Here is a 17,082-nt window from a genome sequence, read left to right on the forward strand (position 1 = left end):
GTTTATGACTGCTTTGAGTCACCATGTTGAATTCACCGTTGCTCTTTGGGACTTTGCACATGTGTTCGCTTGTTGGATGGGGAGAATAAAATATTCTCTCATGTAATTTGCAAAGCATGAGAAATAATATTCAAAATGTTAATGATAGTGTGTCATTAATTTTGAAATTTATTTGGTTTTGAATTTCATTTTAATCATGTTGTTGTGTTTCTGCTTCTCCCTAGACCAGTATTAAAGAGGGACAGCTGTTGAAGCAAACCAGCTCTTTCCAAAGATGGAAAAAGCGATATTTCAAACTTCGAGGTCGTACACTTTATTATGCAAAGGACTCAAAGGTAATTCGAGAGAATACTAGTTGCAAGCCCTCGAAGGCTGTAGATGGAATTGAAATTTTGGTTCTATAAACTGTTTTTGTCTTGGGGCTCACTATCATTACTGCTCTGATATAAATTCCATATAAATGTGATTCATCTTGGACCAAATCCTAAGGGGGTCTATTTGAGTCAGTTTCATGCCATTTCGCCTAAGGACAATCTTATAGGATGGTCCTAGTGCAGTTTTCTTTCTTCTTTTTTCCTTCCAAGTAAAATGAACAGTTAAGTGTAACCTTATTATATATAATAAACTCTAAATTTGGGTTCCCCCCTTTCTTGCTACTTTTTACCCCATAAATCTTTTCCTGGAAATGAGAGAGAGAATTGCTGTAGTTGCTAAGAGTTCATACTCTGGTTTCAGACAAGAGTTTGTATCCCAATTCTAGCACATTCCAGTGGAGTGGCTGTGGACAGCATGTTGTTGAGAGGAAGCTTAAATGAAATTACATACATGAAGTGCTTACATAATACCTGGCACAAGACAATCACTCAATTATGCTAGCATTTAGAAATAAAAATCACAGTGAAATAAAATCAAGGCTTAAATAATTTTTATATACTAATTGAATGAAATAAGAATGATGTAGCTTTGGAAGAAAAAAATTGTAATGATGAGCTTCCATTTAAAATGGATATTTTACTGTTCCTTCAAAAATAAACATTAAGGTGGGTACCCTCAGCTGGCACTGGAGCCCCACCAAAACAGCCCCCTGCCCTGTTAGACCTGGTGGACACCTTTGGCCAACACTAGTGTCCCCCTAAAGTGGCTCCTGCCCCAGGGGTCAGCCCCACACACCAGAGCACCCACAACAGTTGCAACTGGGCCTTGCAGCCAGCCACACTGGGGTCCATCCTTGCATACAAGCACCCCCTCAGCAAGTGCAGCTGAGCCACAACAGGAGGACACATGCAGCCCACAAAGGGGACACTCCTGGAGCATCTGGCCCTGGTAACCAAGGGAGACCATGCTACTGGGCCCCACAGGATACCTTCTACACAAAGCCACTCTCTCAAGACCGAGGGACGTAGCTGATCTACGCAATATGTAGAAACAAACACAGAAAGTTAGGCAAAATGAAGAAACAAAGGAATATGTTCCAAATGAAAGAACTAGACAAACCCTCAGAAATAGATTGAATGAAATGGAGATAAGCAAACTTCCAGATAAGGTGTTCAAAGTAATGGTCATAAAGATACTCACTGAACTCAGTAGAAGTATAGAAGAGTGAGAATTTCAACAAAGAGATAGAAAGTAATAATGGAAATGAAAAATACACTAGAGGAAACCAACAGCAGATTAGATGATGCAGAAGAGAGGACCAGTGGTCTAGAAGATAAGGTAGTGGAAATCACCCAATCAGAACAGTAAAAAGAAAAAGAAACCAAAAAATGGATAGTTTAAGGGACCTCTTGGGCAACATCAAGTATACCAACATTCCAACATTCACATTATAAGGGTCCCAGAAGGGGAAGAGGGAATGAAAAGGACAGAAAACCTATTTGAAGAAATATGGCTGAAAACTTTTCTAACTTGGTGAAGGGTACAGACATCCAGGCCCAGGAAGTACAGAGGGACCCAAACAAAGTGAACCCAAAGGGACCCACACCAAGACACATTATAATTCAAATGCCAAAATGTTAAGCTAAAGAGAAAACCTTAAAAGCAACAAGAGAAAAACAACTAGTTACATACATGGGAGTCCCCATAAGACTGTCAGCTGACTTTTCAGCAAAAACTTCACAGAAGGGAGTGGCACAATATATTCAAAGTACTGAAAGGAGAAAACTTATAACCAAGAATATTCTATCCGGCAAGGCCATCATTCAGAATTGAGAGAGAGATAGAGTTCCCCAGACAAGCAATAGCTTGTCTACTTTATAGTTCGTCACCACTAAACCAGTCTCACAAGAAATGTTAAAGAAATTTAAACAGAAAAGAAAAAATTATAACTAGAAATATGAAAATTATGAAAGACAATATCTCATCAGTAAAGGCAAAAATATAGTAAAGGTAGTGGATCAACCACCTATATAGCTAGTATGAAGGTTAAAAAACAAAACTAGTAAAACCATATATATCTACAATAATTAGTTAAGGGATACACAAAGTAAGATAACATCAAAAACATAAAATGGTGGATGGAGTAAAAATGTAGTGCTTTTAGAGCATGCTCAAACTTAAGCAACTATCAACATAAAATAGACTGCTATATACAGAGGTTGTTGTGTAAGGACCTCATGGTAACCACAAACCAAAAACTGATAACAGATATACAAACAATAAAGAGAAAGGAATATAAACATAATACTAAGGAAAATCATCAAATCACAAGGGGAGGGCTTCCCTGGTGGCGCAGTGGTTGTGAGTCCGCCTGCCGATGCAGGGGACACGGGTTCGTGCCCCGGTCCGGGAAGATCCCACATGCCGCGGAGCGGCTGGGCCCGTGAGCCATGGCCGCTGAGCCTGTGCGTCCGGAGCCCTGTGCTCCGCAACGGGAGAGGCCGCGGCAGTGAGAGGCCCGCATACTGCAAAAAAAAAAAAAAAAAAAAATCACAAGGGGAGAGAGCAAGAGAAGAAGAAGGGAACAGAGAAGAACAACAAAGATAAACAGAAAACAATTCACAAAAATGGCAATAAGTACATACTTATCAATAATTACTTTACATCTAAATGGACTAAATGCACCAATCAAAAGACACAGCGTGGCTGAATAGATACAAAAAACAAGACCCATATATATGGTGCCTACAAGAGACTCACTTCAGATCTAACGACACACACAGACTGAAAGTGAAGAGATGAAAAAGATATTCCATGCAAATAGAAATGAAAAGAAACATGAGATAGCAATACTTATAGCAGACAAAATAGACGTTAAAACAAAGACTGTAACAAGAGACAAAGAAGAGCATTACCTAATGATAAAGGGATCAATCCAATAAGAAGATATAACACTACTAAATATATATATGCCCAGCAGAGGAGCAGCTGAATATGTAAACCAAATATTAACAGACATAAAGGAGAAACTGACAGTAATACAATAATAGTAGGGGACTTTGACACTCCATTACATCAATGTAATGTAGTCATTAGATCATTCAGACAAAATCAGTAAAGAAACACTGGCCTTAAATGACACATTAGACTCAATGGGACTTAATAATATATACAGGACATTCCACCCCATAACAGCAGAATATACATTCTTTTCAAGGGCACATGGAACACTCCAGGACAGATCTTTTATTAGGCTACAAATCTCAATAAATTTTAAAATACTGAAATCACATCAAGCATCTTTTCTGACCACAACAGTATGAGACTAGAAATCAACCGCAAGAAAAACTGGAATAAAACTCAAACACATGGAGTCTAAGCAACAAACTCAGTAACAACCAATGGGTCACTGAAGAAATCAAAGAGGATATCAAGAAATACCTCCAAACAAATTAAAATGGAAACACAGTGTTCCAAAGTCTTTGGGACTCAGCAAAGGCAGTTCTAAGGGGGAATTTGATAGTAATACAGGCCTACCTCAGGAAACAAGAAAAATCTCAAATAAACAATCTAACCTTACACCTAGAGGAACAAGAAAAAGAAGAATAAACAAGTCCAGAGTTAGTAGAAGGAAGGAAATAGTAAAGTTACGAGCGGAATTAAATGAAATAGAGACTAAAAAACCCCACAAAAACCTAAGAGCAGGTTCTTTGAAAAGATAAATGAAATTGATAAACCTTTATCCAAAGTCATCAAGAAAAAAAGAGAGAGGGCCAAATAAATAAAATCGGAAATGAAAGAGAAGTTACAACTGACATCACAGAAATACAAAGGATCACAAGAGGTTACTATGAAAACTATATACCAACAAATCGGACAACCTGGGAGAACTGGATAAATTTCTCAAAACATACAATCTTCCAGGACTGAATCAGGAAGAAACAGAAAATCTGAACAGACCAATTGTTCGTAATGAATATAATGAAATATTAGCCATAAAGAATGAAATCTTGCCATTTGCAACAACATGGATGAACATAGAAGGTATTATGCTGAGTGAAGTAAGTCAGAGAAAGGCAAATACCGTACAATCTCACTTATGTGTGGAATCTAGAAAACAACAAATGAACAAACAAACCAAAACAGAAAGAGACTTACAGATACAGAGAACACATGGGTGGTTGCCAGAGGGGAGGGTTAAATGTCATGGGGGTTTAATATATAGTATACGGAATATAATTAATAATATTGTAATAATTTTGTATGATGACAAATGGTTACTGGACTTATCATGGTGATCATTTGATGATGTATTTGATTGTCAAATTACTATGTTGTACGCTTGAAACTAACATAATATTGTATGTCCAACTATACTTCAATTTAAAAATATTAAGATTTATTGTTACTGCGCCAGTAGGATAATCGATCATTTCTGTGTTAAAAAACACGTGTTTGTGATATAATTAGTAGAGTTGTCCACCAGGAGGTAAAAAATAAATAAATAAACAAACAAACCTAATTCTTAGTTTATGCAGCTGTGGAAGTAATAACAACATAGAATAATCTTATTTTAAAAGTCATTATGTTCATGGTTATCCCTGATCTGGCTCCATTCTGACCTCTCACATTTATCTCCAGACAGCACTGACCACTTGATAGTCTACAGCCTTGCCCCATGTTTTCGATCCCCAGGATGATTTTTCCTCTATCTCCACTTAAAGAAATTCCCTATTTTCTTTAAGGTCCCCCCCAAATTGTCTTCATTCCATTATTCACAAGAGAAAGCATTTGTTTTCTGCTGTGACCTTCCATAGCATTTTGTAGTGTCTGCTCTTCCACTTTTAATAGTCTCCCTTACTTAAAACAAGTTGTGTCTATTTCAGCTCCCGTGCTAGATTATAAATTCCTTGCAGTCAGGGAACAAGTCTTACGGTCAGATTGGTTGGGTTGAAGTAGAGTTGCATAACCCCCTGGAGATCTTGGGTGGTAAAAGTTACTAGATAAGGGAGCCTCTTTCTAGCCGTCCTAGAGGAGTGGTGTTATACCTGCCTCACTGGAAGAACATTGAATGACTGTGAACAAGGACCAACTCACTCAGAGTGGGAAGGATACATTTATTTACTAGAATTTCCTAATTTTTCAATTGTCCATTTTAAAGATTTTAGTTCTATGGAGTTTTTAACCACTGAAACTTTTTTGATTAAAATCACTTCTAAGCTTAAAAAAAAAATGTTGGAGCCTGCAAAAAAAAAAATTAAATAAATAAATAAATAAAACTTTTAAGAGTATAAAAGAAATGTCATCTTATATTTGCAGAGCACATGCACCATCTCATTTGAACACATTTACAGATGAGGAAGGTCACGTTCAAAAAGTTCAGTAACTGTCCGTGATCTGAGCCAGGACTAGTTCTTCTCATTGTGGGGAGTGTGCGAGTATGTGTGTATGTCATACACTGAGTAGTAGGTTTCCCATAAACGATGCTTCTGGAGAGCACAGAGCATTTTTCAATGAAACAATATGCCAGGGGAGTTCTTTAAAGTCCTTTACAGTTTGGAGTTTACGTGTTCGTTGAACTTTATGGTTTTACTCACCAAGCATCAGTAATTTCAGTTTTTCTTTCTAATTCCTGACATAGCTTCATGGTCATGATGTGACGGTAAAAAAAAAAAAAAAATACTAAGGAGCATTCAGTTAGGTTTGCACTTGACATGTTTGTGTTCTTTTTCATTAACAGTCTCTGATATTTGATGAAGTTGACCTCTCAGATGCCAGTGTAGCTGAAGCAAGCACAAAAAATGCTAACAACAGCTTCACGGTATGGTTATACTCTGGTAACTCCCCCCTCAAAAGTTACAGAATGATCTTTCGTGAGCTTGTACTGAACGCCCTCTTTAATTGCCGGCTGTGTGTCACACGTGTTGGAGTTCTCACCAAGAACAGTAAACTTGATAAGTACGTTGTAGACGCTAATACCCAACGTGTCATGATTGTTTGGGTCAATAAACCAATGTATTAAATGTATTTTTTAAAAGTATTTATATAGTTTTCTTTTTAGACCTTCTAATTTTAGTGCCTTAAAATTTTCACCTCCCTTTAATGTTCAACTAATTCCGCTGTTCTTAAATATTCAAAAAGTTTGATTTTTTACCTTCAGTCTTAAAAATAATATTTTCTCCTTTCAATCTGCAGTTACTCTAGTTGCTGTAGTTCAGGCCTTCGTTTCTTCTCACTTAGGTAATTCATCTGGCAGCTATTTAAAGAAGTGTCCTCTGTTCCAGTTAATTTTTTTCCAATTGCAAATCACATTGCTTAAAAGACCTCACTGGCTCGCCACCGCCTGTCAGGTTGCATCTGTAACTCCGCCGTAAAGTCCTGTAAATTCCTTCCTCAGCATTCTAGCATACTGATAATTATTTGTCCTTATACATCCCACCAGTCCAGCAGTTCTGTCTGAACCTAATGCTTTTTCCATTCCCTCTGACTTAAATGATCCCTCCTCCATCAACAGCTGTTGAAATTCTACCAATTCTTCAAAGCTTATCTCAGATATCCCATACTTTTTCTACTACTTTGATTACAAAAATATGAATTAAATATGAATTGAGGATCCACCATTGCTAGGCACTCGTGCTAATAAACACAAGGGATTCAGAGAAATAAAATAAAATATACATATATACATATATACATATATATATATATATCACTTCCCTCAAGATATTCATGGTGTAGTTCAGTGAAGTTCATCTGGGATTCTTTTTCTTAAAAAAATATTTAAATATTTATTTATTTATTTGGTTGCACCAGGTCTTCGTTGCAGCAGGTGGGCTCCTTAGTTGCAGCTCCCGGGCTCCTTAGTTGTGGCTCGCCAGCTCCTTAGGTGCAGCCCGTGGGCTCCTTAGTTGCAGCAGGCATGTGGGATCTAGTTCCCTGACCAGGGATCGAACCCAGGCCCCCTGCTTTGGGAGCGTGGAGTCTTATCCACTGTGCCACTAGGGAGGTCCCTGGGATACTTTTACAGCTACATTTTCCTTAGGTCCTCTCAGGTGCATTGTTCTTGCTAGGTCGCTAACCCCTTCCACACTCCTAGCCCCTGCCCTAGGAAGCTTCCACTATGGACAGCAGTGTTTTGTGTTCATCCCCTAGGCGTGCCAGGGCAGGGAGGTCAGACAGATAAACAAACACAGAGCAGTGCCATGATGGAGGTAAGCACTGGTAAGGGTAGGGGATGGAGAAGAAGCAAATGAGTTCGGATTTAGTCTTATTGATTTATGGGCATGTGCGATAATTCATGCTGTGAATATTCCTCCCCCACCCCCTCCCCAGGGACCGTTGAGTTTGAGAAGAGAGAGGACAGCCAAGAATAGAATCCTGGGAAAAAGTTAAAATGTAAGGTTTGACCAATAAAGACTGAGAGAGAGCATTCTGAAGTATAGAAGGAGCATCAGGAGGCAGTGATATATAAAAAGCCAGTGGAAGGGAGTTTCAAGACGGAAGTTGTTAAACATCAAATGCTGTAGAGAGGTCAAGTCAAAGAAGAAAGGAAAAGTGTCTGTTGAATCTGTGAATCAGGAGGTCATTTGGTCACACTGATGTGAGTAGTTGCAGTGGAGGGTGGCATGCAGTAGGCTGCATGGCGAATGCTAAGTGGAAAGGCAGAGAGAGCCAGCACGGACTCCTTGTCCTACAAGTTTGGCGGTTAAAAGAAGGAGCAGGGCTTCCCTGGTGGCGCAGTGGTTGAGAGTCCACCTGCCGATACAGGAGACACGGGTTCGTGCCCCGGTCCGGGAAGATCCCACATGCCGCGGAGCGCCTGGGCCCGTGAGCCATGGCCGCTGAGCCTGCGCGTCCGGAGCCTGTGCTCCGCAACGGGAGAGGCCACAACAGTGAGGCCCGCGTACCAGAAAAAAAAAAAAAGGAGCAGACATGTAGCAACAAGAATGTTTAGGTCTGAAGAGGCATTTCTGGTTTTGTTGTTGTTGAGGATCTTTTGCTTTGTTTTTAAAATGAATTTTGAGTGTGTCTATATGAAGAGAGGAAAGAATTGTTAGAATCAAAAGCTGAAGCTGCAGGAGAGAAAGGAAATAATTGTTGGAGCGTGATTGCTGGGTAAACTGCAGGGGGTGGGACCCGGAGCACAGGTTAAGAGATGAGCCTTGAATAGGAGACAGAAGGTTTACGGAAGTAGGTGCGGGCAGGAAGTTCATATATTTCAAACCCAAACACTACTGTTTTCTCAGTGAAATTGCAGATGAGGTCATATGCTATGAATAAGACTTTAGGAGGGTTTGGAGGAGCTTCTGTAGAAAATAAGAATCGAAACTGAACAGGGACCAGTAGAAGATTACTAGGTAGTAGCTAGTGTCCACCAGAGATTGGAGATAAGTAATGGTCTTAATTCCTGGGCCTATAGCATTTTCTTAAAGATAGGAGTAAAGAAAAGCAACTAGATTGGCCCAGGATTGGTGGTTTATAGGGCATACTGGACAGAAAGATAAAGAGGGATTGTTGGGTGTTTGAGGGATCAGTAACTGATCCATCTTCCCCCCTGAGTTCTCGGTTTTTGAGAACGGAGCATAAGGAATACGGGATGACTTTATTAATGGCTGAACAGGATCCAGTAACCACTAAATACAGAGCTTCTGATAAGTTGTTGGAGGCCGGAGGGCAAAATGGTGCTTATTCTTCCTTCCTCCCAGGTGAAGGTCAGGTAAGGCGATTAACCTATCAGATTCACCACTTGTCTTCCCTGGGAAGTGAGCAATAGTTTTCTCCCCTCTGTGGAGACTCGTGGTGGGGTTGTGGATAAGGGGTTCTCCCCGACAAGGATCTAGAGTTCAGTCTGAGTGAGGGTTCCGAAATTTAAGATTTGGGAGAGGTTATTCAAATCCTTCGTACAGCTCTTTCTTGGACCTCCAACTGCATGCAGTCTCTCCTTTTGTACCTTCTCACAGAACTTACTATATTCTGCCTTGTGTTTGGCTAAGTACGTATGTTTCTTATAACCTCCTTGAGGATAGGGACACTGTTATACATTTTTATCTCATAGTACCTTATCCATAAGTATTTGTTGATTTTAATTAATAAGATGAAAGTTCATTTGGGGCACGAGGAGACTTTCGTTGAAATATTTTCAAGAAATTTCCAATGTTTCACTCAACCAAACTTCGTTTCTGAAGTTTGTTGGACGAGAAATGCGAGACTAAACTGTTAGGCAGATTGCTTAGAGGTTTATAGCAAATCAATTTGGTAGAACTTTCCAGGGTATAAAATGGAATAAGAGTTATGTTTTCAACCAGTCATTGACAATCCTTCCTATCTTTAAATATTTAAATGTTCCACCTCCCTGGGTTCCAGTGACTGCTACCTGTGGTGTTATTTTGGCCAGTTCGTGTCAGAGGTTAATGGTGTAGCTTGGTGGTGTTATGGCTGGGGAATCCAGCGACAGCTGAATTCTGCCTCATTACAGCCTCTACTCTTTGCCTTGAAGTCCCTAAGGATGATGTATTGACAAGGGATGATAGTAAATGGAAAATCTATAATTAGTAAATGGAAAGTGGAAAAGCTGTGCTTTACCCAAAAACCCAGTGTCAAACTCTGTTAAAATGGGTTCTACAGGGAGTGTTCTAGAGAGCAGGGCAGAAACTGACTTAGCTGGGGAAGTCATTCTGTGGTTATGAGCAAGCACTGAGACTGACTTGAGCTTCCAGAGGAGGGGACACAGACATCTTGAGGGTGGTGTCAAAGGATCTACAGACATGGTTCTACCTACACGATGATTACTTTTAAACAGGCCTATGCTCCCATCCCTGGAGTTAATAATTGTCTTGTTTTTTGGGTTGTCCAAATTGCCTCAGGTATTGTATTAGTTTTCTGTTGTTTCGTAACAGATTAGTGGCGTAAAACAATGGCTGTTTATTATCTCACAGTGTCTGTTGGTTTCACAGAATAGCTGGATTCCTCTGCTCCAGGTCTCACAATGTCAAAATAAATAGGTATGATAAATTAAATACACACACATGCACGTGCACATACATGTATACTTTTTAATTACCCTACATTGGGCTAATTTTGACCTAAGTTTGCATTTCTGGTTTTACAAGTGTCTTCTGCATCAGGCAACAACAACAAAACCTACTAACGTTGAATGCATTTTCTGTGACGTTAGGTGTCGGTGATGTGATCGGGGAACAGAAAAGAACAGTTCCAGACAGCCTTATTGGCATTTTATGAGCGTTTAGGTTAATGTTCACAATTAATTTATTTGTAGTTTAAAATTCTGCCATGACATTTTCTATGACTGTGGAATCAGTGAAACATTAATTTTTTTGTCCATTTTTAATTTTCTTTTTTATTTTATTGATATTTGCATGGTGTTTTGGAGTTTTATTTTCACTTTAACCTTTTTATCTTTAACATACCTCTGTGCTGTATGTGAATGTGCTCTTCTTATATTAAACTAGAGAGAATTGATTTCCCTTTGGTCATACTGTTGCCCCCCAGGGAAGGGATTGCAGATCTCCTGTTTAACTCAGGGCTCTTTCCTCTTGCACAGTATTCTTTCCGTCTGGAGTCTTTGCCTCTGTTGTCTTTCTTCTCACATCCACAGCTCTCTTTGTCTCTTTCTCACTAATCATGGCATGTCTATCCCCAGCTTTTTTTTTAATTTTTCCAATTGCAGAGCTTAAGACTGAAGTCAAACAGCCGGGGTTTGGGTCATGGCTTGGCCGTGTCTAGTTAGGCGACCCTAGACAAATTAGTTAACTGCTATAAATCTCAGTGTCCTTAACTTTAATTGAGGGTAATAATGGCATCTGCCTCATAGGTTATGAGGATTAAATGAAATGTGATAGTGCACCAAAATACCTAGCACAGTGATGAGCACGTACAGTTTGATACACGTTGGTGGCAACTGTTACCACAAACTTATTATCTCTCGATTCCCTTCACAAGTGACAGTATTGCCAACTTTTAAAAGTTTGGGAATTTTGAAAGAGAATATGGATGAACTTTATCTTGAGAAAACATTCCATGCTGCCTATTTCTCAGAGGTGTAGTGAAGATTTATTTCCACTTTTATCTAATATTAATAAGTATTGTTGGGAAAAGCAACCATTTTGTAACAAATGGAATACAGTTGTTCCTTGTTAGGTAAATGTTATTTGCTAAAGAAGAGCTTTTTAATGATTTGAAAGCCATCACAATGATGTGGTATACATTAGGCTTTCAAAGTGTACTGTTCAAATGACTGTTTTCTTTAAATTTTAATGAAGTTTGGGCTAAACCTTAAATAAGTGAGTCATCATTTTTAAAGAAATTGTATCAACATTGGTAAAACTTCTTAGGAAGGTTTGTAAAGAGAGCTTTTTTTTTTTTGAACTAGAAAGAAATACAGAGGTAATTTATTTTGTTTATTTAACCACCCTTAGCATTGTTAGTGAGTGATCTACAAGTGTGTTTGAAGTCCCATGGTTACTTCATATCCATGCTGGCTTAGTTGTATGGAAACAGATGCCGTGTGGCAGTACTTATTTTTAGAACTAAATGAGCACTGAAACAGAGTCGTTTTAGTTCAGGGGTCACTTGCCAAGGTAGACATGACCGAAAGTTGATTAGCATTAGATGATGACTCTTCTGATGAGGTTTTTAAAAGTAGACATAAAAACAAACCAATACAGAGAATACTCTTACTGCACATAAAGTGCTGAAAATTATGCATTCATAGTGTAGTCGAAATGAGCAGACTGTGTTTACATGGAAGGGGAAAATGTTAAGAACTTGTTTCTTTCATGTTTACTTTCTGTTTATTCTGTTTTCCTCTTAGCTTCCTCTCTGTTAATATAATTCACTTCATCTTCTCTCTTAAGAGAGATATCACATCCTTTGAACCTAAGGAAGTGTCAATTTACTTTTATCCATTAATAACTCAATCTTTAGATACATGGAGATAATGAAAAGTTATTTTCTTTTTATATCATTTGTGAATGCACATTGCAAAACAGGCATTTAGATAAACATGTTAATATATAATCACTTAGATAAATAAGTTGCCTATTTTATTTGATAATATTTAGTCTACTCTGTACCTCTTATAACTGCTTTATGTCTGATCACTCATTCACTTTTTTATATCAGTCTTATAAGGTAGGTTCTATTATGCTTCCCATTTTATAGGGGAGAAATCTGAAACAGAGAGGTTAACATCCAATGCATATAAATAGCTAGAATCTGAACCCATCTGGGTTATATGGCCTCAGTCTGTACTCTTGACTGCTCTGCTATCCTGCCTCTTTATTGTGGAGTTGTAAATGAGTATGATTCATACAGTATTCCTGTGGTTGCTTTTTACACGTTCAGTTGTCTTTTCTCCTCCAAGTCAATCATAGAGTCTTTTTTATTTTTTATTTTATTTATTTATTTTTGGCTACATTGGGTCTTCATTGCTGTGTGTGGGCTTTCTCTAGTTGCAGCGAGTGGAGGCTACTCTTCGTTGTGGTGCAGTCTTCTCACTGCGGTGGCTTCTCTTGCTGTGGAGCACGGGCTCTAGGCGCGCGGCCTTCAGTAGTTGTAGCACGTGGGCTCAGTAGTTGTGGCTCACGGGCTCTAGAGTGCAGGCTCAGTAGTTGTGGAGCACAGGCTTAGTTGCTCCTCGGCATGTGGGATCTTCCCAGACCAGGACTCTAATCCGTGTCTCCTGCTTTGGCAGGCAGATTCTTAACCACTGTGCCACCAGGGAAGCCCAAAGGGCACTTTTTATTTTAAGGACTTGGGAAGATGTGACATCTTTTCAATATTTGAGGGATTATTATGGATAAGAAGCAGTAGACAGGTTTGGCGTACAGGACAAAGATCCGTGGTTGAATTCACGGAGGGACCGTTTCAGCTCTACACAAAAGAGAACTTTATAACTGTGTCATCTGATAGAACTGGCCTCTTGTGAGGTAATGGCTCTGCCCATTATTAGAAATTTCTAGTCATCTCATTCCCTGTGATCAGAAAGTGGCCTTCAAGAAGAGAGTCCTCAGAGCAGACTCAGGTTCAAGGAGCTGAAATGACTATCTCAAGGTTGGATGACTGACAGCTGTGTGCAGCTAGTACAGAATTCGGGGCTCTCAGCTCTTGGCGTTTGTTGGGAGTAGGCAAGGAGCAGTGGATGTAGAGCTTGCTCGACTCCATGCTGGACATTTTACACACTTTGTCTCGTTATAGGACACAGCAGGAGCTAAGGGACCTTCCTTCAAGAATGCTGTTGTTGCATGGTGTGTGTATGTGGGAGGGGAGATGGAGGAGACTGAAATTTCCTTAGGCACAAAGACTGTCTTCTTCACCACTGAATCCCCAAGGCTAACACAGGGCCAGGCATAGAGTGGAAAGACAATAAATATTTGTTAAATGAATGAAGGAATGTGTCTTGTTGAAGGAATGAATGATATTTGTAAACTCTAATTTTTCTTTGAGAGAAAGGTGTTATTTCAAGTTTTAGCCTAGAGAGCACAGTTTCCTAATTTTCCCCCGTGGTGTAGTATTATAATATACCCATAAACATGTGTATCCTTGTTTGAAATCTACACATCATGACTCAGATTATTTTTATACCAACAATAAGTCTTACAAACATGATTCTTGCCTATGATTAACCATTGCAGTTTTTCCACATAATTATTAGATGCCAGGTAGTAGCAAACCTCATATTTTTTAATGTCTGTGTTGGTTAAAATATTGTATTGCACTCAAGTGATACCACAGTCATGCAATTTGAGGGGTTATTGTTTTCCCTTTTAAAGCTGACTTATATACAGTTTAGCTTAGACTTTATACTATGAATCTGATAATTTATACGTTAAGTTTGAAATTTGTATTTGGTTTTCTATAACTTTGATGCCAGGCTTTTATAAATGAAATGTCTTAGCGTTGTTTCTGTGGGAATATCATGTTCATCTTTTCATTGAGTGATGTAGATCTTTTCCAAGAGTATAACCCAGAGAAATACTTCTTAGCATTATGGTGAGCTTCCTTAGGCCAAAGTCTTAGGAGGTAAGAAAATGTTGGTCCTTTTGTAGCTAGACTAAAATCTTGGGGTGGAAATAAGGTGTGGGTGGGAGAAGTGTGTCTTTGTCTTCACCTTCATTAGTACTCTTCCATGAACCTTTCAAATCGATTAACTGAGGTCTCCACCATCACTAGTAACCTTCCATACGTCTTTCAAATGGACTTTCTAAAGTAAGGCAAGAACCAGTGAGCATGTCCTTGAGTATTCGGGCAGCTCGGGAGCTCTGGGAACCTGGGCTTGGTTGCATGATCAGACCATGGGTCTCCAAATCAGTTTCATCAGACAGACCCTCTGATGAATGATGGTATGAATAGACACCATCAAAATGTTGGGAAAGAGGGCTCATCGTCGAGAGAACTGTGTCCCTGGAGGTCCAGACAGGGTACCATGTTAAGTAGCCGTGCTTGACATTACCGCTTGCGCCTTACCCTGTCCTGGCCTTGCTGAAGATCCATGACTCAGGGAGAGAATGGCGCTCCTGGTCAGTAACCTGCACCTGCTGCCTCTATACCTTTCCTCTCCCCCTAGGCTGTTGCACAGCAGCCCACTCCCCACCTGGTCCTCCACTTCCAGAACTGCCCTTAGACATTCGTTCATTCATTAGCAAATAGTTATCAAAAGCTTGCTGTATATATCAGACACTGTGCTAGGTTCTGGATATACAGTGGTGACTAAAAGGAATTGGCCACTGAGTACCATATTTTGAAAAAGTTTAAAAGCTTCCAGGAGTAGGTCCCTGTCTTTAGAGTATGTGGCCTTAGAATAGGATTCTTCGGATGCAAAAAGCAATGAACTGCCTCCCAACTAAGACTAGAAACTGTGTCATCACAGGGGCCCAAGTTATAGGAAAGAGAAGAGATTACGCAAACTCTTTGACCATTCAGGATTCCATAGACAAAATCCTCTGGACTGCTTCATCTGCTTTTCTCCACAAACACATACCCGGTGTCAGTATTTCTGCCACCAAAATATGGTGAACCATGTAGAACTGCTTATTCCTGACCCTAAACACCAGTGTTTTATGAAGCTGGTTCCCTGGGAAGCCTTAGCCTCAGGCACCTTGGGGATGGCCAGTGGAAGACGTCCACCCAGATGAAAGGTCAGGCCTGTATCATGGAGGGTTGACCTCCACAGTGCCCGTGCCGTATTGAGGCTCCCAGTGAATGGCTACATGCTGCACAGCCTCCTGTTCTTGGGCTAGTTGTAAATCTGCATTTCACTGATACGTTCCACGTACTAGGCCTTTCCCAGGTTCCAACTAGATGGTCCTGAGCTGATGCTATCACTCGCACCATGATCTTGGAGACAGCAGCTGTAGCTACGTGGACTTAAACTTCTAGGTCCATTGTCTCTTTTGAGAGATTCTGCGTGATGACGGGCAAGGGTTGCTCAAGTTTCAAAGGAGCAGCCCCAGGCTGACCAGCCATCCAGTTGTACAGAGGCTTCTAAGCTGTGCAGACTTCCACAGGAGATCTCTTCATGCTGCCAGCCTGGCTGCTTCACCATACCCCTTTTGGAGAAGGGCTATGCGATTTACTTGGTCTTCACTGTGGTCTGAACATGGCTGAAGCCTCTTAGTTGAAGGCTCCTTAGTTCCATACTCATTTAGGTTAGCTCTGATCCCCATTTGTGGTACAGAAGGAAACCTCAAACCCTGTAAGAGATCATATCCTGTCTCACAGAGGTACCTGGAATAGAGGCCTAACATGGGAAAATAAACTACTAGTAAAAAAAAATTAAAGCAAAAATAACCAAAACCATCATCAATGTTTGGATATCAGCTAAAGATATCCTTTTACCTTGTGGCCTCTGACTGAAACGGCAGAATCTTGAAGAGTTTTAGTATCTTGGAAGTTCTGTACTGACCAGCAGGGTAGAGTCCTGTTTTCTAAGGAGTTTGACGTTCCAGATCTCCCAGGAAGTCAGAATCCTTGGTTCCCTGTTAAGAAACTGGGAATAGTGAAGAGCCGTGGTGGTGCTCAAACGCTCCAGAAAATTCCAGAGATGTTTGCTGTCCTGGGCCTTATGAGTGGTCCAAGCCTCCTGCAGTCTTGAATCACCCTGACAAAACCCAAATGATGTGCACACAAAAAGGGGTGCTTTGTTCATCACACCTGGTCTTATTGATGACTTCAGAATCTGGCCTTGCATCTGGCACGAAATGCGCTAAAAATGAGAACACGTCATTACGCTTTTCAGATTTTGGCTCCATTAGAGAATTTAAAACAACCACTTATTTTTTTTAATATTAAAATAATTTTAAGTCCTCCTTGAATGTTAATGAAATATTAAAACAGTACTAAGGAAAGGCTATTATTCTACATGTTTTAAAAATTTAAGGTGTTTATAATATAGATAAGAAAAATAAATGATTATTCATTTCCAAAACCTCTTTGGTCGGTCCTGTAACCCGCAATAAGGAGTAATGAGCACATAGCAGGTAATTTTTAGTTTATATCTCACCTCATTATCTCATTAAGCCCATGAAGTAGTTATTCTTCCTTCCCTTCAATAGATGAAGAGGTGAGGTTCAGAGAACATAATTTTGTAAATTTATGTAGTTAACAAGTAGGATCATTAATATTTAAAGCCTGTGATTTTTCCATGAGGATGAATAGCATATTGGAATTTTATGGGTGCAACAGCAGTAA

The 17,082-nt window shown here is 39.7% G+C and overlaps 1 protein-coding gene across 1 annotated transcript in view; it reads left to right on the forward strand.

Moving 5' to 3' along the window:
* The window catches only part of DGKH (diacylglycerol kinase eta), a 182,084-nt gene that overhangs the window by 67,066 nt on the left and 97,936 nt on the right, over window positions 1-17,082 (forward strand). The window contains exons 3-4 of the mRNA XM_067713236.1: window positions 225-335; window positions 6,116-6,196. Coding sequence (XP_067569337.1) covers window positions 225-335; window positions 6,116-6,196 — 192 coding nt within the window. The remainder of the gene's footprint in view (window positions 1-224; window positions 336-6,115; window positions 6,197-17,082) is intronic.

Source organism: Pseudorca crassidens, chromosome 18 (assembly GCF_039906515.1).
Source record: "Pseudorca crassidens isolate mPseCra1 chromosome 18, mPseCra1.hap1, whole genome shotgun sequence".
NCBI lineage: Eukaryota > Metazoa > Chordata > Mammalia > Artiodactyla > Delphinidae > Pseudorca > Pseudorca crassidens.